We start from the raw sequence: 25,321 nt of genomic DNA, 5'->3' as shown, positions 1-25,321 counted from the left end.
ACAGTATTTGTGATTTGTACCAATAGGCCCAGGCTACAGATCATAGAATATCATGGTTGGAAGGGACCTCAGGAGGTTATTTAGTCCAGCCCCCTGCTCAAAGCAGGACCAATCCCCAATTTTTGCCCCAGATCCCTAAATGGCCCCCTCAAGGATTGAACTCACAATTCACAGGGAGAAGCTGAGCCCAGGAGCAGAAAGCAGGCTATTGTTCCTAACTGTGAAGCATTTTGTAGCACGGTTTTCTTTGAATCTATACAGTTAACTGAGTGGTTGATTAATCAGCTGACTGGCTAGTAGTGATTTCAGCAATGGAATAGTCTGCATGGATTACAACTGAAGATTCCTATAAGCAAGTGGAGGGAAGATGTTGTTTTAGACTCAGCAAACTATATAGATTTGGTGATCAAAGACTCTAACTGAGACTTAGGTGAACTAAACCTAAGCTTTTGGGGACTCTCAGTTTCTTCTTGTGTTTCTGTGGGGACTGAACTGTTCAGATTTTCATTTGTTTTATTTATTTATGTTTATGTATAACTGTAAAGATAATGTCTGCATGGGTTATAAAATTGCCATGTTATGCTGTAAAAATTAGATTATTATTTGTTTCTTTATCATAAGATTTCATAAAGTTATTTAATTAAATTAATTTCTTTAGTTCCTTTTGGGACTTGAATGTGGGGAGGCTGATCCTGTTCAATCCTTGCTGAAAATCCTTCGAGACTGAACTCTGGGTCTCCATCTACTTTTCTGTGAGAGTTGTGGGGGGTTATTAGGCACTGGAGAAGGGCAATGAAGTGAACTTTAGCCCACCGAAATTGGCGCCGAACAGACAGGGACTTGAGGATTGCTCAGAGCTCACCTCTGAATTCTTTTGAGGAATATTTCAGTTATAAAAGAATTTGGTGTTACTGAATATTATTGAATATGTGCACTGTATTAATATTATTAAGATAATGGAAACTTGCATCAAATTAGGGTTAGATCCCTGTAGGACCATTTTGGTCAGTGATGTGTCCGCTGTTGATAGTACAGCAGAAATTAAGAGGACTATTAGAATATTTGGTCATGTGACTAATATGAGGAGGGTGAAGGGAGAACAAAAGGATATGATTCTCTGTGAATTTGATGCTGTTTCTGTGATACACATAGGAAGGAAATGTGTGTTGCAGAAGCTAGGGCAGAAATGGGATATGACATTTTGAGGTTTTGCCATTTATATCCACTTGTTCTGTGCCCAGTATACCTCAGTGCAGGGATCAAGGATATTCTGTGTATTCTGACAGAGGGTTCAAGACTGAGACACGGGCTGTGGTTATACCTGTGGGTGAAAGACAGACCAGGTGGTTAACAGATGCTACACCAGTTATAGACGAAGGTCCAGTAGACGCTTCTACTCCTGCTGTGAGTCTCCTTCCTGACATGCAGGATCTTTTGTTAGAGAGGGTGCTGAAATCTGCCAGCGAAACTGTGACTGAAGTGAAATTCAAACTGAAATGTTTTTCGGGTAATTCACCCAGACCCAGTGGAGAAGTAGATTATCCTACTTGGCAAACACAAGCCAAAGAGATGATGGAAGACAATGAGATTTCTGACAAAGTCAAAAGAAGGAAGATTATTGAAAGTTTGTTACCCCCAGCATTGAAGGTGGCCTTAGGAGCTGGTAGCAAGGCATCCGCTGTAGAATGCTTTGATATTTTAGAGAAGGCATATGAAAGTGTCATAAGGCTCAATTTTCTGAGACACACCACCACACTAGAGAATGACCTTCTGCATACCTGACTAGACTACACGCATTAGCCAAAGAAATATTGGAGGCTAGTGGGTAAAAGATACTGTATTGGACTCTTATATACAAGATCAAATTTTCCGTGGCTGTTGGCATGAATCCTTATTAAATACACGCTTAATAAAAAGGATTAATTGTAGTGGTAGAAAAAAGAGTGTGTCTTATGCCACACTCCTTTTTGAGGTGAGTTCCATTGAAAGGGTGTACTCTGATAAACAAAAAAGAAAATTTAGACAAGAACTAGAAGAAAAAAGGAAGGCCATTGAATAGGAGTTGTTTGCAGTTGATAAAGGCATCTGAAAATACTTCCAACGTCCCTGAAGAAATTACTGCAATAGACTGGAAGGAGAAACACCTGCAGGCTGAGCAGCAGTTGGTAGGACTGCAGTAAACCCAGCTGAGTTCTGAAATGACCATTTCAGATACACAATTTACTCCTCAAAGACTCAAAGAATTTAATAAACAAGCAATACCAAGATTTAACAGAAGAAATCCTTTATGTTTTAACTGTTGGCAAATAGGACATTTTCAAAATGAATGTCAGAATTCTCCTGACTCCACCTGAATACATGAGCAACTGACTGGTAGACATTCAAATCAGAGCTTGTGTGAGCCAGGAAGAAAAGAAACTAACAACTCTCAGAGCAAGGCTGCTAGACAATGGGTTCAGGAGACAGATGTTATCCAAATGGGTGTCAGTGAGGCCATCCAGAAGTTAGTGGGACCTGCTTGTTATGGCTATGTTTGCCTAGATGGGGTAAAGAGTACCTGCTTAATAGTTACTGGTTCCCAAGTTACTTGCATATGTGAAACTGTCTATTACGAGCATGTATCTTATCAAAAGTTACAGTCAATTGGCAGTATAGTTCAGATAGAAGGGGCAGGAAGGCAAATGGTTCCATACATGGGCTATATAACTTTGAAGATACGATTCCCAAAATTAATCTCTGGGACTGACAAACAACATGAGGTACTAGTCTTGATTTGTCCAGACCAACGTATGAATTAACAAGTGTTGGCATTCATAGGCACCAATGTGCTGAAACATCTTGTAGAAGAATGGAAGAAGAAATGAGGTCCTGAATTCTTAAGTAGGATTTTATTACCAAATGAGTGGGCTGAAACTTATAATCAGTTTTTACTCAGTCAGAAGTTACAGCAAGAAGCTGACGAAGGGGCTGCAGTGGTCTTGAGAGGAAGAAAATCAGTGACAATTCTACCTGGCACATCCAAAACAGTGCCAGGAATTCTGAAGTTTGCTATGAATGAATTGGAGACTGCTGTAATGCTGGAAGATCCAGGTGTCGCAATTGGACCCAGTGGGCTAGCAGTTCTTCCTCAATTTGTTAAAGTCACTGGCTCCAGTATGAGAATAGGAGTACATGTCAAAAACTTAATAAGGAAGGATGTCATATTGAAACCTCAATCTGTCATTGTGAAGGGGCAAGCAGTTGAGTGAATAAAACCAGTGCCAACCCATGTTTCAGCAGCTGCGACTAAAGAGAGAGATGGTGTCATACTGCCACTCAGTGTTGAAGGATCCCCTGTCAGTGCTGCTGAGAGGAAGAAGATTGCTGAGATTATGAGTAAGGAAGCTTATAAGGCTTTTGCTGTTCATGCAATTTGTAACCTTTAGGTGGGCTAGAGTTCACTTCATTGCCCTTTTCCAGTGCCTAAAAAAACCCAACTCCCATAGAAAAGTAGATGCAGACCCAGAGTTCAGTCTCGAAGGATTTTCAGCAAGGATTGCACAGGGTCAACCTCCCATATTCAAGTCCCAAAAGGAACTACAGAAATTAATTTAATCAAATAACTTCATAAAATCTTATGATAAAGAAACAGATAATAATCTAATTTTACAGCATAACATGGCAACTTTATAACCCACAGACATTACCTTCACAGTTATATATAAACATAAATAAATAAAACAAATTGAAATCTGAACAGTTCAGTCCCCACAGAAACACAGGAAGAAATTGAGAGTCCCCAAAAGCTTAGGTTTAGTTCACCTAAGTCTCAGTTAGTGTCTTTGATCACCAAATCAATACAGTTTTCTGAGTCTAAAACATCTTCCTTCCACTTGCTTGTAGGAATCTTTGGTTGGAATCCATGCAGACTCTTCCTCTGTTGAAATCACTACTAGCTAGTCAGCTAACTGATTAATCAACCACTCCGTTAAGTGTATAGATTCAAAGAAAACCCTGCTGCAAAATGTTTCAGAGTTAGGGACAATAGCCTGCTTTCTGCTCCTGGGCTCAGCTTCTGCCGACTCTCACAGGACACATGGCCTTAGTAAAGAAGCTGCCCTGACTGCTTGCCCTCATGGAGTCTGACCCCAGCAACAGGGAACCTATTGAAGCATACCCAAAACTACCACACCCAATTCCAGAAGCTTCTAAATGTGGAGTGCTAAATCTGCCTAGCAACAATGACCCAGACACAGCTCACTCCTACCTCCAACCAATGGGTCTCTGAAAGAGATATCTCCATATTAGGCACATGGGTTACAGTTGGACCAGAAGTAATTGTCTTTATCGGCAGCAAGGGAGATTTAGGTTAGATATTACGGAAAAAAACCCTAACTGTAACAGTACTTAAATTCAAGGGAGGTTGTGGAATCCCCATCACTGGAAGTTTTTAAGAACAAGTTGGACAAACACCTGTCAGGGATGTTGTAAGTTTTCTTGGTCCTGACTCAGCACAAGAGGCTGGATCTGAGGACCGCTCAGAGTGTTTCTACATAGCAAAGAAAAACCTTTGGCTGGCCCATGCCAGCCAATGGCTCCAGCTGCAGGGTTGTTTCATTGCTGTGTAGACTTCTGGACTTGCGTTGGAGGCTGGGCTCAAGGACCCCGTGGGATGAGTATTCCAGAACCAAGTTCCAGTCCAGCCTGAGCAATGAAACAGCCCTGCAGCCCAAGCCCCGCGAACCAGAGTCAGCTGGCATGGGCCAGCTGTGGGTTTTTCTCTGCTGTGTAGACACCCTCACGGCCCCTTCAAGCCCTTCATTTCTATGGGTATATTTACACTGCAATATAAACCCAGGTTTAGTAGAACTGGAATTAGCAGACCCTGGGTTTGTTAACCTAGGGTTTGAGCCTCCACATTCATTTGTAACCCCAGGTTAGGAATTGCTTAATTTGGGTCCTAACCTGTGGCTCCAGTGTCTGCCCTGCATTATGCAGGGCCAAGTCCAACCACCCATATCCCAGACTTCCTATCACCATCTCAAAATGTGGCCACTCTATCCTTTTGTTCTTGGTGCAGTGTGGGAAAACTTGACTGTCCAGAGGATAGAGGAAGTTGGATTGTGGGATATTTTTGGCAGACTCCCAGAGCACACTTTCAGTGGGGCCGTCTACAATGCAAAGCACTAGGGCTTGAACCCTGGGTCTCGGCTTGGCTCAGACTCTTCACCCCATGGGGTTCTGTGACCTTGGGTCTGAGTCCTTGATTAAGGTCTTTAAGTTACTATATAAGAAGATTATTTGCATAGTGGAATGGTCCTTAATGTAGCAGACACAGGCATAACAAAATCCAGTGCCTGGAAGCTGAAGCGAGACAAATTCAGACTAGAAGACATAATGAGGATAGTTAACCACTGGAATGACTTCCTTAGGTGTGGTGGGATACGTTACCACTCCAGTCAGGAAGGGGTTAAAAAGCTCCTCTGGGCACAATCATCCCAAACCTTGTGTACCTGTGAGCAGGAATGGCTCTGTGATGTCAGTGCTTCTCTTCCCGCCTTCTCCACCCTCTGAGCAGCTGAGAGGGGTTGGGGTAAATGACCAGCCAATAAGCAGAGCAAAAATACGCAAAACCAAACACACCCCCAGCCAGTCAATCAGTGGAGGGAAAAAAGGGAGAGCAGCACAGCAGTTTGGCATCCAGGGTAGCCTCCCTGTTCGTGCAACCTATGAGACATGTCAAGTCTGGAGAGGGACAGCTCCTTAAATGGGAGGTCCCAAGCCCACTGCAGGGTGGTACTCAGAGGGAAGTAGAGCTAGTGCACAGAGCTCCCTAGCCCCACACAGCAGGGGCTGCTTAACAGGAAAGCTGCTCAAGAACATTTGCCACTTGGACCCTCTGAAGAAAGAAGAGGGACCATCTTTACTATGTTTCCTTTTTAGAGCCCAGGTTGCTCAACCTGGGTCCCTTGGACAACATCGGGGGCTAGAAGCCCAGACCCCTATGAAGAGACTATTTACCTTTGTGCTTATTTCTAGTCTGAATTTGTCTAACTTCCTTTTCCAGACGCTAGATCTTGTTACACCTTTGATAGATCAAAGAGCCGCCTTATTATATTTCTGTTTTGCATGTAGGTTCTTATAGATCGTGATCAAGCTACCCCTTAACCTTCCCTTTGATAAGGTAAATAGAGTGAGCTGCTTGAGTCTTTCACTATAAGGCATGTTTTCTAATTCTTTAATCATTCTCATGGCTCTTCTTTGAATCTTCTCCAATTTATCAACATCTTTCTTGAACTGTGGACACCAGAACTGGACACAGCATTCCAGTAGCAGTATATTTACATAGGTATGATGGGAGAGAGATGATAAACTGCATAGCCATGTGACAAATTTCATTTTTCATATTCCCTTGACCACCTTGCATTATCTCTGCCAGGATGTGATCTAGCACACCTTTACCAAGTTGTGCATTTAAACCACAAACTGAATTCATAAAAAGCAGTGAACTGAAAGCATCTCAGCAATAATGCTGCAGTAAAGATCAGAATATGAGATGACCCTCCCCATAATGAAAAAAACTGCTTGCTTTTGAGTAGAGAAAATTGTTTTGTAGGTTTATAAGGAGAGCTCATCATCACTTTGTGTGATACAAGTCTCTCTAGCTGCATTTTATCACTTATAATCAGTCCCCTGAAGAAGTATTTGATGGAATGAATAGAGTGGATATTAACAGTTTGGCAAGCTGTAGGATCAAGTTAACAATCATTCCTTATATTCAGATATTTAGCAAGCTGTCAACCACATTTATTAAACACACAGAACTAGCGTCTGGAATTGTAAAGTGCAAGTGATACAGTACTTGAAAAATATACCTTTTGTTGTGTTGGACATGGATGATATCACAGATTCCAGTGAAATTCTTTGCTGCTAAAGTTAGAAGCACCATTCTGTAGACACAAGCACCTTGGAGGTGCAGTTGTTGAGAAGGGGGGTGGAGTACTCTCAGCTTGAGGCTCCCTAAAGCAAAGAGAGAATATTACTGCTTCCTTTTTCTCAAAAGACTGGCAGATGTTCTGTATGATGAGAGATGTGTTGCTATGTACGGCAATTCTTTAGAGTCAGGAGCTACAGTGAATCCCATCACTGAAATCTGTTTTCTGTTCTCTGACAGCTGTTTTTGCCATTTACTTTAAAAGCAGATGGGGGAAAATGCAAAGAAGAGCTGTCAGTTTTATTACCATGTATAATCAGCATCTGTGCAATACATTAGACTCATCAAGCAACTTACAATTTCTTCTGTGTTGTAAAAATTCTTCTGGGGTTTCTTGACTTGCTTCTTGCCACCTTCTTGTACATGAGGAAATGCTGAAATCAAACAGTTTAGATCAATTAAATGCTGAAGCCACTAACCCTGACCAAAAAACCAACAAGGAGTCCGGTGGCACCTTAAAGACTAACAGATTTATTTGGGCATAAGCTTTCATGGGTAAAAAACCCACTTCTTCAGATGCATGGAGTGAAAATTACTGATGTAGACATAAATATACTGACATCAACTACAAACCCTGACCAGATTTGCTCAATGAAATCGTGACTGGCTGAATTTTGAAAACAATTACTTGAATAATTTATTTCTGAATATGATATTTAAAGCTACAACTGTTTGTTTTCTTAAACAGTATAATATATTTTATCATTAGTAAATCAGTTTTTAGTTTTGTTGCTTGCCCTTGATAGTGATAGTCATCTCCTCTTAAGCATATAGGTATGGCATATGTCTATACAGTATAAATTGTCTGCCCTTCCCCAGGTTCTAGTGAGCAGGCTTAGTGTATTGAAGCAGTTTTATGTAACCCATCTGCACAACTTAGAGCCAAAATGTTTATTCAGAAAAATGCCTTTTTTCTAGAGGAGCATCTAAATACATTCTGTATTTTAGATTTAAATGGAAACAAAGGTTAACGTGAAAATAAATAGTAGTTTTAAATGTACTTGTTGTCTGTGTCTTCAAGTTGGCAAGCACTAATGAGCATCTTTGGATTATTCAGTTATACTGTGTGCTGTAAGTTTAGAGGACACAAGAACTTCCCGTTGAAATGTGTTAAGTAATTTTGCATGTCACAATGGTACAGCTCTTTGGGGTGCAAGGGAGAAGGAGCAAGCTACTCATCAGGAGCATAATTTGATTTGATTAGGTTGGGAATTGCAGCTGCAGAGAGTACCTCCATATTCTAGAATAAAAGTGGATATTGAAGTCAGTGTGTATATGTAGTGGTGGGCAGAGGAAGGATTTGGAGGGGTGGGCAGAACTCTTCACAGTATATTTCCTGGATAGAAGTAAATAGGGAATAGTCTTTGAAAGGTGTTTCAAGCAGATTAGCAACTTGATCATCAAAAGCAGGATTTCATTGTAGAGAAACCCCAACCAAAAAAAAGAGAGAGAATGCCATGAACATTAATTATTGTTTTTGTGGTGGTAAGGGCCTTATAAGGAGATCATCTTAGATGATGAACAGTCTTTCTGAGAGAGTCCAATAATTGAGGAAGCATTTACTTAACTGTAGTCCATTATCTTATCTTATTTAACATGCTGGTAGAATTGGCTGTGGCTTTTGAAGGAGAGACCATAGCCACTGTTTTGTGAAACATATGTAATCACTTCTCATAAAAAGAAAAAAGTATTTTGAGGTTCAGGTAGGAGGAGATATTTTGAGAAAGACATTTGCTATAACATCTATAGAGAACATTACAGATTCTCACAACATTTTGCACTCCTGCAGTATAGCACTTTAGGCTGAGCCATGTGGTTTATGAACATTATGTAGTTGTTTTTTCAGCCCTAGCTAACTAAGCAGTTGTATTCAGGAATTCAAAATATTTCATTTAATATGAGGCAGAAATATAAAGAAGTGTTTTTAATTACTGTGGGTTTTATCAGAAGGATGAAAATTTCCTTGAGATATTACTGTATCTGTGCTTTGTGACCCTGGAATGTGTCTAATTAGATTTTTCACAGAATGATGGATGCAAATTTGCACCGTGTAAAATTTCAGCTGATTCTAGGCAGATAAAGGACAAGATTAGAGGATAACAAAGCTTGAAAACATTAATTTGATTTGCTTTCTTTATGGACATCATGAGGGTGTAAAAGATTTTTCTTCTGTGTTTATATAATCTGATTTAACATTTTTTCTCTCTTGTACTAACCTCTTTTTCTGAAATGTGATGTGTTTTTACAGTGTACACATTAGTTGAAGGTAATAAAAGGCATATTTAGATGATCCTACTATAACAAATCCTTTATCCCTGTAAGTTTATCCCAGCACTACATACTGAGTCTGTAAATCAGACCATACATCAGACTGTAAATTTTCTACTAAAAGGAAGCATTTGGTAAAACTGACATGGAGCTTATTTTATTACATACAGTGGTAACTTGGTAGTTCATTAGTCAGTTGTAGCACTTTTTCTATTTTTAGAGCTGTATATTTTGTGGACAAAATTGTACAGTGGTAAATTTAATATGTCATTCTTGCCATAACAAACTACAAACACATTAAACTACACAATGTTGAATTAATAAGCAAGGCAGAAATCAAATAGGAATTCAGAAAAATTCAGTTAGGCTAAGTATCTGATGTAACACAAGGCCCCCTGTGTCACCTTATTGGGCCTAGATGTTTTATAGGATAATTGATTTTTTGAAAATAGTTGTAATATATAAATTTCACCCAAATAAACACTGAAAGGTCAGAATATTACAGTTAAGTGCCTTTCTTATGATACAATATTTAATAATAATAATTAATGATTACATACTGTCTATTAGTATCATATAGTCTTTCCCTACAAACTTATATGGAGCTTCTTCTAATGTTTGTCTATTCTTGTATAATTATACTATTCTCATAAGTCACAATTGTCACAAAACGAAGTATTATCCAACTGTGGTGGAGGTGGGGTTGTATGTTTGTTTGTAGGGAACAGATGGGTAGGTTTAAAGAGATTATTAATTCCCCATGTAAATACGTCAACATTTCATATATTTTCAAATAGCATGAACAACCACATAAATATTCTACCGTCTTGGACCAGAATTATTATAACACATTGTAGCACTAATGTATTGTTCTCTGAAACCAAGAAGTCTGAATATATTATATGCTGAGGCAGAAGGATTTTACTGTTACCTGAAAAGATTTATATATATAATCCTCTGATTAGTAAGAAAAACTGTTTTACCTGCAATCTCCTGTTGCTGCTTTTTGATAAGCTGATTCACCTTTGGGGAATCTTAATTGATTTATAAAGTATTATCCAGACATCTGAGCACTCCTGGAAAATCAGGAGTGGTCAGAGGTAGTCTACAAAGCAGAGCAGGTAAGATGAAGATAAGCAGTTCATATGTGATGGTCATCATCTTGGCTGACACTGGAGACCATCAGACCATCAGTCTCTGTAGTTTGAGTTTAGAAGCCAGAATCTATAGCTCAGGCTGTTGGATACTCACACCCAGGATGGATCAGCAAGGTAGATGTGTAACACAGACTATTCACTGCCACACATGTGTAAGAATCTATGTTTACTCAATATATGAAAACCTTTAGGCGAAACCCAAGAAGTTAAGAAAATTAAATAGTCCTGAACTTAATCAGAATACATGTCATAGGTGTGAGAAGGGTTAACAAAGAGGTAAATAAAGAACAGGAATGAATAGTCAGTTTTCATCATGGCAAAAAGTTAAGTCTTATGCCACAGGTTTCAATACCAGTGTTAAAAATATTTATTAATAACCTAGAAAAGAGTTGAGTAGAGAGGTGGCAAAATTTGCAGATAACACAAGATTATTTAGATTATTAAAACAGAAGATTTAGGAACTTCAGAGGGACCTTAAATTCATAATACAATGACTGATTAAGTACAGTGTTGACACATGCATGGTAATACATATTAGGATAAAATAATATAATTGTAACTCAGCATGCATGCCCCTTTAAGAGCAGGTGAATCAGTGTGCCTTTTATTGAGGCTTGGCCCTTTAAGGCAAGGGGATTGGACAGCATTGTTCCCCTGGGCAGTCCAGAAATCAGATGACCAAGAGGCAGCATGTGACTAGCAGGCTATATACAAAAATGACTGTCGTTCAGAAAGGAGGTACCAGAGTCAGGGCAAGATCAGGAGAATAGCTACAAAGTTTTCTGTAACTTTGTGTGACATTTTATGCAAATTATTTAATTAGCCAATTGCATGTGCCAGTAACATCATTTTTTGAAATACTATGTGGATTTAGTGCTGATGCAAGGTGTTGGATTGAGACTAGATTTCTTTACATAGTTCCCCCACCTAGTGGGAGCAAGGTATGAAGGACAGACTCATAGATTTCAAGATCAGAAGGGACCATGATGATCGTCCTGCACATTGCAGGTCACAGAACTTCACCCACCCACTCCTGTAAGGTTTCCCATAACCTCTGGCTGAGTTACTGAAGCCCTCAAATTGTGGTTTAAAGACTTCAAGTTACAGGGAATCCACCATTTACACTGGTTTAAACCTGCCAGTGACTCGTGCCCCATGCTGCAGAGAAAGGCAAACTCCACCCTGGTTCTCTGCCAATCTGACTTTGGGAGAAATTCCTTCCCAACCCCAAATATGGCTATCGGTTAGACCCTGAGCATGTGGGCAAGACCCACCAGCCAGATACCTGGGAAAGAATTCTCTGTAGTAACTCAGAGCCCTCCCCATCTAGTGTCCCATCTCCGGCTGTTGGAGATATTTGCTGCTAGCAGTCGCAGATCAGCTACATTCCATTGTAAGCAGTCTCATACCATCCCCTCCATAAACTTATCAAGCTCAGTCTTGAAGCCAGTTAGGTTTTTTGCTCCCACTGCTTCTCTTCTCTGAAGCAAATACTCACCAACAACCACATACCACACAACAGAACCACTAACCCAGGAACCTATGCTTGCAACAAAGCCCGTTGCCAACTGTGCCCACATATCTATTCAGGGGACACCATCACAGGACCTAATAACATCAGCCACACTCTCAGAGGCTCGTTTACCTGCACATCCACCAATGTGATATATGCCATCATGTGCCAGCAATGCCCCTCTGCCATGTACATTGGTCAAACTGGACAGTCTCTACGTAAAAGAATAAATGGACACAAATCAGATGTCAAGAATTATAACATTCACAAACCAGTCGGAGAACACTTCAATCTCTCTGGTCACGCAATCACAGACATGAAGGTCGCTATCTTAAAACAAAAAAACTTCAAATCCAGACTCCAGCGAGAAACTGCTGAATTGGAATTCATTTGCAAATTGGATACTATTAATTTAAGCTTAAATAGAGACGGGGAGTGGCTAAGTCATTATGCAAGGTAGCCTATTTCCCCTTGTTTTTTCCTACCCCTCCACCCCAGACTTTCTGGTTAAACTTGGATTTATGCTGGAAATGGCCCACCTTGATTATCATACACATTGTAAGGAGAGTGGTCACTTTGGATGAGCTATTACCAGCAGGAGAGTGAGTTTGTGTGTGTGAGGGGGTTGAGAAAACCTGGATTTGTGCTGGAAATGGCCCACCTTGATTATCATGCACATTTTAGGGAGAGTGGTCACTTTGGATGAGCTATTACCAGCAGGAGAGTGAGTTTGTGGGGGGGGGGGGGTGAGAAAACCTGGATTTGTGCTGGAAATTGCCCACCTTGATTTTCATACACATTGTAAAGAGAGTGGTCACTTTGGATGGGCTATTACCAGCAGAAGAGTGAGTTTGGGGGGGGGGGGGCGCGGAGGGTGAGAAAACCTGGATTTGTGCTGGAAATGGCCCAACTTGATTATCATACACATTGTAAGGAGAGTGATCACTTTAGATAAGCTATTACCAGCAGGAGAGCGGGGTGGGAGGAGGTATTGTTTCATGGTCTCTCTGTATATAATGTCTTCTGCAGTTTCCACAGTATGCATCCGACGAAGTGAGCTGTAGCTCACGAAAGCTTATGCTCAAATAAATTGGTTAGTCTCTAAGGTGCCACAAGTACTCCTTTTCTCTTTGTGAATACAGACTAACACGGCTGTTACTCTGAAACCTGCTTCTCTTGGAAGGCTGTTCCAGAATTTCACTCCTCTGATGATTAGAAACCTTAGTCTAATTTTAAGCCTAAACTTGCAGATGGCCAGTTTATTTGCATTTGTTCTTGTGTCCATAGTGGTGCTTAACTTAAATAACTCCTCTCCCTCCCTGGTATTTATTCCTCTGATATATTTATAGAGAGCAATCATATCTCCCCTCAGCCTTCACTTGTTTAGGCTAAACAGGTTCTTTGAGTCTCCTCTCATAAAGTAGGTTTTCCATTCCTCGGATCATCCTAGTGTCCCTTCTCTGCACCTCTTCCAGTTTCAGTTAACCTTTCTTAAACATGGGGGACCAAAATTGCACACAGGATTCCAGATGACAGGACCTTTATTCTTTGTACGTCAAAAGAAGGGGGCAGAGGCTTGTGGGAAGCCAGAGGGTGGTCTGAAAGGGGGTGTGGTTACTGGGCAGAAGAGAACCTGAGAGTGCAAAGTGGGGATTGCCTTGGGATGGCATTGGTTCCATTCACTCATGTCCCCGTATTAGTCATTAGCTCCCATCACCCCCATTTTGTTCCCCCATTAGTCACTGCTCTCCACAACAACTGCTTCCTTTTAGCTGCCCCAGTACCCTTTGTCCCCACCTTTCCTTCAGGTAGCCTCTCACCTCCCCTTCCCTGTCCCCCGATAGCTCTTGCCACTCAATTCTCCAACTGTTTCTCTGTCCTCCCTATTTTGTACCACTAGTTCCTTGTTTCCCCTCCCGCTTACCCACTGTTGCCCCTCATCTCTCCTGCCAGTGCACTGACACTGTGCTGCTTCTTCTCTGCTGAGCTACACGTAGCACTGGGGGAAAGAGTAGCCGGGTGGGGAGGCAGAGAGGCTGCCTCGCTGTATGTTCAGCAGATGCCACAGGAGCCTCTGGTGGGAGCCATAATAGACAACAGCCCAGAACCACACAATTGCCTAGGCCCACCAGAATGCATAACATCCAGGCTGCTCTTTGGGAATATGTGAAGAGAGACTTGGTGCATTTCCTGGAGCTCGCTATCTCCCTTTGGTCCATTCCTCAGTCTCTCTTCTCTCATCATTGGTTGGGATTAGAAGGATTAGGAAAGGCTCGTCCTCCTGTCTTTTGCTTGCTCACAGCCTTCTCTGAAGCAGAGGAGGAAGAAGTATTGCTGCTGGGGTTTGTACAGTGACGTTTTATCTCTGGCAATATGCAGAGCTGCTGGGGATTTAACGGAATGGGGCCTAGCTGGTAGGGTCTCTTGTGGGAACTAGGACCATCCTTGGTGGCTGCATGGGAAGCATCTGGCCCCTGCATCTTTTTTTCTTCACTCATTCTTACAATTCAGATGATCAAATGGGCCCCATAAATGAGAGGATAAAGATGTGGGTATGACGGGATCCCTGGGGTACAACCCGGAAGTGTGGGACCCCCTTAATTCTCCAGCCTGGGCTGTCTCTCACCATGCTTTGCCAGTGACAAGCAGCAAACCCCTCCAAGCCCTGTTACCACTCAACCACCAGCATGCAGAGGCACACTTAGCTAAGTTGCATTGATGCTCTTCAAGCCACTCATGAACTATACACAGGGAAACACCAGCAAATCTCCCAAGCCCCCGCCTTGCACCTGGGAGTATACTATCTTACACTGCTCAAGTCCTTCTCTTGAACAATCCAAGCTCGTTAATTAGTTCTCCACTTCTTTAAAAGGAAAGTGGACATGCACTAGCATATGTAATCTGAACAGATTCCACAAGCACTTGGGAGAAACTCACTGGTAAGAATAAAAGGTTAAAGTAAGTTTATTAACTACAGAAAGATTATACATAATTAAAAGTAGTAGGTATAAAGGTCAGGGATAGTTACTTCAGAAAATGAATATTAAACACGCATTCTAAATCCTAAACTTTTAGACTAAGCAAGTTTTGAATCAAACATCTTTTCTCACCCCACTGGATGTTGCAAGTAGGTTACAGTTCTTAATAAACAAGCTGAACTTCCTTCTCAGTCTGGGACCAATCTCGTCAGTTCAAAGTCTTTACCTTCCCAGCATTTTTGTTGCCTTCTCCATAGGTGCGAGAGGAGAAAAGTGGTCTTGTGATGCCACTGCCCCTTATTTTATACTCTCAGTCAAGTCCCTGGTGGGCCTTGCTGAGTCACAGAGTTGAGCAGTCCCCATTGTATGGTGCTTGCACAACTATCTCTTACAGAATTGTAAATCTCTTGTTTACAATACCCCTGCTGATCAATGGTCGTCTAGGTGTGCGTCACCACCCTTTTATTCACTGGAGAGCTAGTAGTGGGTGTCTCCCAAACTCAAACAGCATATTTCAATAACAATCATAGAGCGAAATCTCATAACATAATAGCCAAATGATATACATCTTTTGACAGAACAATGAGTTTCACCAGATCATGACCTTTCATATGATACCTTGCAAGGCATGCCTTGTTTGAAATACCACAACCGTGTACCAGTGATGAATATGGGAGTTACTGGATGCTACTTTGAGGTAGAGCATGTCACGGTGGGTCTAGCCCACATGATGCAGATGAGTCGACAGTGCTGCATCATGGTTTCAGAAGCCTTTTTGACGAACAATCCCTGCATGAATTTTACAACATGTGATTCCAAATACCCAGTGCAGTAAATTCTCAAAACCTAGATTCCTTATGTTAAATAGATTTTCAATTTTCTATTTTATATTGCTCTAAGGTACACATGTCCAGCTCCCATGGATTATGGTAGGATTTGCATGCTTATATGTGAAAAGAGAATATGACCCTTATTTCATAGGCACATTAGATAGGTTTTGAACTACAATGTCTATATTGTTTATATTTTGTGGTGGGGCTAGGAAACGGCAAAATAGACTGTATAATTTCATTTTGAAAAGCAAAGCTTCCTATACTTCTGAGAGTTGCAGAGAATATGAAAAAATCACCATAGTTTACAATCTTATTACTTTTAAATGGATCGTTCTATTTAAACCCATTGCTAAGACTGTATGTTCCATGGTAAAGATCTCCAGACATTTCCTTTTTATAGATAAGTCTCAGTACATAGTTTTGAATAATTATGTAAAACAATTATTTATCAGTTATTTTGGACTTAGTGGGCCAAAATCATCCCTGTCATAACTCCTTTGAAAGCTAAATAGTATTAGCCGAGAGAAATTTGTCATGTTATATCTAAATTGACAGTAAACAACTGACAGTTCATATGTATTCACCTGGATCCTCCCTTTATATTTTTATATGGTGCCTTGCCTTTCTGGATGCTATAACTCTCTGGGAACCTACAGATGCAAGTGCATGATGGAAATTTTCAAATAAAAATGTAGTAGCTTTTTTATGATTACAAATAGAACTGTACCTAGAGTTATAACCCTAACACACACAGTGTTCTCCAACGAAGTCGCTTCCACGCTAGGAAGGTTTCAGTCGTGCTTGTGAACTGTTTGACTTTATAGTAAATGGGCAGTAGAACTTCCTCAGCGTAATCTTTCCACGTGTATACTCCTGATGCTACTATTAATGATCCTAAATAAATCTGCTTACAGTGTGTCCTACTGAGATGGGAAACAAGTTCACATTCTACATTGTATCTACAGCAATCGTCATCCACATCATTCTGCATATATGGGAAAGTGGCAGTTAATGTAGAGTAAAAAGTTTGGCACAATACTGGTTAAAAACAATAGTGGGAAGTGAAGACATGCAATCTTGATACTTAAGATAAAAATCACCTTGTTACCTAGTAAGCTTAAAGAAATTGTTTAGCAGTTCACATGCAAAACCATGACACCAGCAATGTTGCAAGTGCCAGCATATCTGTTATTCAGTGCTAGTATTCTTGCTCAAATTTTCCTACCACTTAGATACTTGAGTGTCTACTTTGTTTACATAAATCTCTTACTCCGTCTAATGTGTAAATATGAATCCCTGGCTAGTGTTTGGAGTTTCATAAAAGTGTAAGACTACTAAACTTACATAATTTAGATCTGAAGAAAGAGTTTAATTATTTGTACTTCTTGGCTGAATTACACAAAAATCCCAGATAAGTTATATGTCAGATCAGATCAACCTGTAATTTATAGTGTTGCAACTCTGTATGTGAAGAAGAGAACATGCTTATATAGCCAAAAATTGATTTTTTTGAAATTAAAACAATTACTGGCCCTGATTCTCATGGCATAAACCTGTACTATAGTAGAAGGGAAAAGTAACTATGAATAAATACATCTCTGCTAATTTATTCTGACATGAATATACACATTTTAGATTGTTCTTCAGCATTACATTTTTGTATTTTTATGGTATTGTTTTTCTTTGCAGACGGTTGGAGCAAAATTCAATCAAGGTCATCCCTCCTGGAGCTTTCTCACCATATAAAAAGCTTCGAAGAATGTGAGTGAGAAATATTTTAGAATTATATAAAAACATTTTCATAAAACAGGTCATGGTCATACAAAGAAATTCCCATCAAAGTATGAGTATTTAAGAGTGTTTGACGGCCAGAGGATTAACTAATATGGCTGTCTGATTGCTTAGATTGTATAGTGCCTTTGTCATGTTAATAACCATCACTGGTAACTCAATGTAATGATACTAAGTAATATGAATGTATATAGAGAGAAATAGTGTGTCACTATAATGAAAATAATTGCTTAACAGATTTTTTTGGAACATATTTTGAAATGATATACCATTGTCATTTCATAATTCCATTGATGCTGTAAGGTCCTGTTGCCATATCAACCTAACTCAAAGAATGCTTCATAAAATATATTTAACTCTTTTATTATTATGAAAAATAAATCTAATAATCATTTTGTACAACTATTTATTTTATATAACCATGTGATGTTTCAGTGTAGTATGGTGATGTTAGTGCTTTGATGTTTTAATTTTTCAACTTTGTCTCACGAGGCCAAAATAAATATTTAGATTTAGCCTTTTCTCCTATGACCGAAGCTAATTACATAATATTTTAATAGTTATTTTCTGTGGAATGGGTTAGAATTCATTTAATATACCCTTGTTTCTTATTTTAGTGACCTGAGTAATAACCAGATCTCCGAGACCGCTCCAGATGCTTTCCAAGGCCTGCGTTCACTCAATTCACTGTAAGTATCAATTTGATTTTCTCAAAAGAAAGGCAAAATTTCTAACACTTGTGGTTTTCAGTTTTTTAAAATGTTTGTCTTAGTGCAAAATTCTCATTTAATCTTCATTTTTCTTGCCTTTGAAAGCTGTAAGATAACGTCAGAGATGTCAGAACTATAACCTGACATCATATTGTGGCTGAACACTAAAATTTCTTAGATTCAGGTCTTGAGAAGGATCCATGTGCTACTAATGTAAAAAGGTCCCAGCTGGATCCTTTGATAACTTGGAGCAGTAAGCCAGTCAGGGTATGGAAAATGCACTTCTTCTCATGCCATATTCACTCATGTTAAATTGAAAGATATTGCCTGGAGTAAACTCATGATGATTTAAAATTTGTTCCAAGTTGAAAATTGAGGGGTTTGTCCACTATTTATCATGATGGTTAGCAGAAATTATGACAATTCACACTGATCAGTTTTGTGAATAAGCTTGCAAAATGAATACTGATAGCCTCAAGCTACTTTACTCGCCATCAGTTAGAGAACAGAACCTTTTGTTTTTTCAACTTCTGTCATTTAATCCTTAATTATAATTAAGTACTGTTTTACTGCTCCTACTTGACCTTGTTTTCACAGAATTGGCTACTTCAGAAATACTTTGAAGTGGAATGGAAGTTCATACAGTTTCTTTAAAATTACTTCCTTTATTGCAGACAGGGCTTCCCCTACTTTGGCTGTTCTAAAGGATTCTAAATATAGTGATTTTTTGTTTGTTTGTTTGTTCCTCTAAGGAGCATCCGTTTTATTTTCAACACATCCCATTCTAGCTGCTTTTTCACATTAAAAGATTGGCTCCTCTTAAAGCTGTATAGGAAGATGCTATGCAAGCTGCTTCTCAAATTACTTCAGCAGAAATTGTCTAAGTACTGGAACCAGCTGGTTTCAGAGTAACAGCCCTGTTAGTCTGTATTCGCAAAAAGAAAAGGAGTACTTGTGGCACCTTAGAGACTAACCAATTTATTGGAGCATAAGCTTTCGTGAGCTACAGCTCACTTCATTGGATGCATACTGCGGAAGTGAAGAAACAGATTGATAGAGCCAGAAGAATTCCCAGAAGTCACCCACTACAGGACAGGCCTAACAAAGCTGTTCTGTTATAAGAAAAAAAATCATAATTGTAATTAATTTTTTCTAACTAAAACCAAAAATTAGGAAATTATGGATTTTAAATACTAGATCTTTCCACATAAGCATTTACCTAATGAAGAGAGATTGCCCTCTGTGAAATAATCTCTCCTCAAATAATACTTTTGAAGATCTGACAGGACAAATGATTATAGCATTCTGTGATTTAGTTAAGAAAAATATTGCATAAGTGCTACCTACAGGAAATCTTGACTTAAGGAGCTAAATGTAACTTGCTCTGGTTTTCCATGTATCATAGAATCATAGAATATCAGGGTTGGAAGGGACCTCAGGAGGTCATCTAGTCCAACCCCCTGCTCAAAGCAGGACCGATCCCCAATTAAATCATCCCAGCCAGGGCTTTGTCAAGCCTGACCTTAAAAAATGTATGGGCTGGTCTCTTTGTAAAAGGCACTGGTCTGGGAATTGAAGACTCGGGTTCTGCTCCCCACTCTGCCATCAACATGGTGTGTGATCTTCAGCTAATAATTTTGTTTTTCTGTGCTTGACTTTCCTCATCTGTAAAATAGAATGTCATATGCACCCTCTTAGTAAAATGCAAAGAGACCTTTGAATTAAAAAGTGCTAGAAAAAGAGCTAAATCTTATTGTACTGTGTGCATATACCATAATGCACATTTTATTAGTCTGTGTTGTTTTCTTAAGGTTGCAAAGCCAAAAACTCAAAAGCTAGGAAGTACCACATATACTCATTCATAAGCCGAATTTTTTTAGTAAAAAAGGGAAGCATCAGAGAAGGGGGTCGCTTTATGAACGGGTATAGAGCGGGAGAGGTGGGACACAGCCCCTCCCCCCCAACAGAGGGGGTAAGAAGAGGCAGCACAGCCAGAAGGGAATAAGCGGGGCCAGAGTCTCTCTGCTTCTGACCACGCTGCTCTCCCCCGAGCCTCTGAGGCAGCTGCAGGTCTGGGGCTGGCAGGCTGCGGCCGCGCCCCCCATAGCAGGCTGTGGCCACGCTGCCTGGCCCGCCGGAGCATGCTGTGGCCATGCCACCTGGCCCAGCCCACTGGAACATGCTGCGGCTGCACCGCCCGGTCTGGCCCGCCGGAGCAGGCTGCAGCCGTGCTGCCCAGTCTGCCGGAGCAGATCCAGCCAGGCCAGAGACATCCTCCCCTGGCCCTCCCCAGGTAAGGTGGGAAGGGGTGGGATGGGATGGGGAGAGTGTGGGGTTCCCAGACTAGGGGTGGGGTCATGTGGGGGGTGGTCACAGGGTTACTGCCTTGACCCCCAGCTTCTCCCACCCAAAAAAAATTTTCCCACCAGTTGCTGTTCCGGCCCATCAGAGTAAGCAGCTGGCGTGCCGGGCCACTTTGTTTCCTTAGGTTTACCTCTGTGCCTGCGGACGCTCAAGGTAAACAAACCATCTCTACCCACCAGCGGCTTATCCTGATGGCCTGGGAGCCAAAGTTTGCTGACCCCTGAATTATAGGGTCGGCTTATGAATGGGTCATACATATTTTCCATTTTTATTTATCCATCTTGGAGGGGTCGGCTTATAAACAAACCGGCTTATGATCGAGTATATACAGTATTATTGCTGCATTTTTTTTTTAATTTTACAAACCTACTTTAACATGCACATCAGTTGTTGCCTCCAGGGTCTTCACAAGGTGCCATTGTTGGTCTCAGAGCTGCAGTTCGGGAACCTTTAGTATAATATATAATTTTTTTACTGGCGTTTTAACTAGTTTTCTTAGTCAAATGAACATTCTGACTTATATCATGTGTCACAGTAAAGAAGGTGATATATTTCATTAGGAGATATGGCAGATCAGTGTGTTGGGGATTAGCAAGTAAACTCTTCCACTTCTGAAAGAGTAGGATAGGGTTTTATTTTAGTGTCTGCTGTAGACTCAACAATGAGAAACAAATTCAGACAAATCTTTAGTATCAGGGTGTCTCTGTCAGTGATACTGGCTGCTACCTGGAGCTATGTGGTACATTTTAAAAAATTGCTTAGAAGAAAGTCGTCTTGTCAGTATTTATACTTTATTATCCACTGACCAGTTCATCAGTAGACTAAGTTTCCTATCAACTTGCTAAAGTAAAGTAGATACTTGGGCCCTGATCCTGCAATGGTCTTTGTAGGAGCAGATTTCTGCACCCATACAGGGGAGCTTGCCGAGGTCTTAGTTTTAAGTCCCAAATGTCTTGGTTACTGCTGTTTAGAATCATTTCAGGGAAGATGGAAGAAGTTTCTTTCTGTCTTCCAAGTCAGATCCAGAAAACCTGTATCTTAATAGTAGCCACCTTGATTGGTTTTTTTCTGTTACAGTGTCCTCTATGGAAATAAAATTACAGAACTTCCTAAAGGCCTGTTTGAAGGACTCTTCTCTTTACAATTGCTGTGAGTATTTGTTTAATGCTTATCTCATTTTGAGTTAACTGGTGGGAGAGGGGATGGTTTTTGAAATTTTGATATGTACCCAGAAAAGAAGGGATAGGAAATTATCCCTATATGCAATATCAGATGCGCGGTGAAATCATTTAGTAGATGAAACTAGAGGTGTCAAAGCTTCTAGATTCTATCCCTGGCTCTGACTTTTGTTTGTAAGGTGTTCCTTTGATCAAGTCATATACACTCTGTATCCCAGTTTACCCACCATTAAAATGGATATAAATGTTAACCTGTCTTGTGAAAATTAGATAACTGTGCAAGGTGCTTTGAGATCCTTGAGCAGAAGGTGTTGTATACAGTGAGTACCAGTAGAGAGTCTACATTTGTCACAGTAGAAATATTTGATTTAACAGTGAGTATCAAGAGGAGCATCATGGTGATATGTTTTTCAACTTTTCTCAAAAGATTCAGCAGGATTGACAGTGCAGTTGTAGTACCGTCTAAAAATGGATTGTGTGCACTAAGCCATAAATCAGCAGTGATGTTCTGCAGTGGAGAATCTGGGAATCGCTGGCTTGTAGCTGTAAATTTGGATGATCTTAGAAAATAACATCTATCCACTTGATTAGAAGCATTTCTTGCCCAGACTTTATAGAGATGTGATATGGCAAAATTTCTCCTTCACTTGTGGAAAAAAGTGGCAAACTAGGAAGTCAGTGATGTGAAAATATAAATCATAGCACCATCTGGGGTTGATGTTTCATCTTTAGATCCTGATACAGTACTCAAGAAAGCATTTACCTTTGTTTCCTTCTCAGAGGAGTTTGTTACCAAGAATTATATTTATTCACTGAAAGATCAAAGATAAATCTTTGTTTCTATTCATGCTATATTGAAAGCTCCACTATACTCTGATAAAATAAGGAAAGGAGCTACAAAATTTATTTGAAGTGCATGTCCTCCCTTGACCACACTTCTATTCAAATACAAATCCACCTTTACATTGCAGTAAAACCCAGTTTTTCAAAGCATAGAACACACTAACTTCACTATTCACCCTGATAAATGAAAAAAGGAAGAATAAGAAAGGGATTTGATTTGAAAAATCCAACAAGTTTCATGGTATACTTAAAAATTTTTGTTGTTTAAAAGAGGTAATAGATTTCTGTAAAAACATTCTTCCTTTTTATATTTGTAATATGGGAGGGACAGGGCAAAAGGGATGGAGATGGAGAAGAAAATCAAATCCAGGATAGCTCTGGACTATCTTATTCTGTGCCATCAGTTTTTTACTACAACTTCTGGAAATGTGGCAGTATGCTGATTAGTAAGATATAATTAAGCATGCCACTGTACATCTCTTCCAGCTAATGAACACAGTGTTCAGTCCTTCTTTTGGGAAAAAGGCAAAGTTTTCCTTGCCCAGACTTGATTTCTCAAGCTCATTTCCTTGCTCAGATAAACACCACCTATATACATTCCATGAACATACACAACACTGCGATTTTACTAAAGAAGTTAGTGCATTTCAACTCCTATGTGTAAATGGTACAGAATAATTATAGAACACGTAAATAAGTTTTTAATTCAGTAAAAAAAAATTGTGTGCTTGTTAATTAAGGCTTGTATAATATCAAACAAAATAATCTTGTTCCGGTTACAAATGGGTACAAAGAATTATTGGTGATACCACAGTGAAGCTTGAGTGACAGTAAACTAATTCTATTTTATAATTGTCTTTCATATAACAGATTATTAAATGCCAACAAGATAAATTGTCTACGAGTAGATGCTTTCCAAGATCTACACAACCTGAACCTTCTCTCTTTGTATGATAACAAGCTTCAAACCATTGCTAAAGGCACCTTTTCACCCCTACGTGCAATTCAGACTTTGTATGTATACTTTTACTTGTGTTGTATGTAATGCAACTTTCTATTTATGTTTGTCTTCTGTAACATAAGAGCATTTCAGGAATAGTTGAGACTAATTGCAAATAATGTGTAAAAAAAAAAATTTTTTTTCCCTTCATGAAAGGCATTTGGCTCAGAACCCATTTATTTGTGACTGCCATCTGAAGTGGCTGGCGGATTATCTTCATACAAACCCTATTGAGACCAGCGGTGCCCGTTGCACCAGCCCCCGCCGTCTGGCAAACAAAAGGATTGGCCAGATCAAAAGCAAGAAATTCCGCTGCTCAGGTAATTTGCTTAGTTCAGCTGCTATTTCTCTTTTCTTGCCAAAAACAGTGGTTACAGAAGTTTTAATAAAAGCAGCTGGTTCTCTACTGAATTATTAAACATTGCAGAACCTTTTTTGTTCTTCTACTGAACAAAGGGGAAAATAATGGGCGGCTCACATTATTTGATCATGGAACATAGTGTAGTTAACACATTTGGCACTAAATCTAACTAGCACTAAATCTAACAGAGGAAATGTAATATACAGAACTTCAGAATGAAATGATACGAGTTATTCTCTACAAGGATCACCATCGTAAATCATTTAAACAAAGTTTCACAAGGCTTTGGAATACATGAAAGATCTAAATATTTCAAGCTAAATATGGAAACATGATCTATTCATGTTACACAGGGAGCTTACCTCATACTGAAATTTACTGTTTGCTTTTTCTAATCTTATTCCATTTCCTACTTACATTTTTCTAAGCCCTAACCTCTGTCATATGGCATCCAGCTGTTCCAGGTGCATTTCACATTCTACAGTTTATTCAGCCTTGAGTGCAACTACCAAAGGAAAGCTGTTTATTATCCATGTTCCGGATATAGTTATAACTATTCACATGTCATTTATCAGCTTTTGCGGTGAATACACTTTTTTTCACGTAATTATCTGCAGTTAACTGTAGTCCATACTTAATCTAGTAGAACGCATTCTCTGCTTGCTGACATTCAGGTGCATCTTCTATTTTTTCTCTTTGTTTTTATTTAGCTAAAGAACAGTATTTCATTCCAGGTAGGTTTGGCTCTGCAGTAAGACTGACTAACTGCAGACACCCTCTCCTCTCCCCACCCAAAAGCAAAATTTGTCATAGCTTTAGGAAACAGATGCATGTGTTTTAAGTATAGTCATACTCTGTAGATAGATATATTTTCTTGTGTAGATTACTAGTAGTTCTGTTTTCTGAATACGAGGGCTTTGCATGCAGCTCCTGATATCTTTTTTGTCTCACAAATCTGCACATAGCCTATGAAAATGGTACTTTTATTTACATTAGTTAGAAGTTTGCACCTGTTACTATATATTCCAACTGACATCTTTACCTACCTTGTATATCTTACCTACTGTAACACTACTGTTTTTAAAATGTAGCTATTGAGCTGCTTTTAAACACAGAAAATCTTCCTTCTGTCAAAGAGCTAGTACAACTTAAAGCCACTTTAAAAAAAAGGAACCCTTTCTTGCTTTGCTTTTATGCTCTAAACCAGCAGTTCTCTGCTGTGTATTTGCAACTATACTTGCTCACCTGTGACCCTATGATTCCTGTGTTTTATGAAATCACAACAGAATGCCAGGAAAAGAATGCTGATGTTCTTCATTAAAGGCATTTTAAAATCTCTCTCACACACTGTG

The 25,321-nt window shown here is 39.7% G+C and overlaps 1 protein-coding gene across 13 annotated transcripts in view; it reads left to right on the top strand.

Moving 5' to 3' along the window:
• The window catches only part of SLIT2 (slit guidance ligand 2), a 424,023-nt gene that overhangs the window by 294,701 nt on the left and 104,001 nt on the right, over positions 1-25,321 (top strand). For 10 of the 13 annotated variants that reach the window (XM_073342399.1, XM_073342404.2, XM_073342402.2 and 7 more), the window contains exons 10-15: positions 17,412-17,483; positions 18,131-18,202; positions 21,665-21,736; positions 23,479-23,622; positions 23,765-23,928; positions 24,680-24,703. In XM_073342399.1, the coding sequence (XP_073198500.1) occupies positions 17,412-17,483; positions 18,131-18,202; positions 21,665-21,736; positions 23,479-23,622; positions 23,765-23,928; positions 24,680-24,703 (548 nt within the window). The remainder of the gene's footprint in view (positions 1-17,411; positions 17,484-18,130; positions 18,203-21,664; positions 21,737-23,478; positions 23,623-23,764; positions 23,929-24,679; positions 24,704-25,321) is intronic. The other 3 variants (XM_073342401.1, XM_073342407.2, XM_073342403.2) reach the window with 1 other exon arrangement.

The sequence above is a fragment of the Lepidochelys kempii genome, chromosome 4 (genome assembly GCF_965140285.1).
Source record: "Lepidochelys kempii isolate rLepKem1 chromosome 4, rLepKem1.hap1, whole genome shotgun sequence".
Classification (NCBI taxonomy): domain Eukaryota; kingdom Metazoa; phylum Chordata; order Testudines; family Cheloniidae; genus Lepidochelys; species Lepidochelys kempii.
This window is presented reverse-complemented; position numbering and strand designations above follow the sequence as displayed.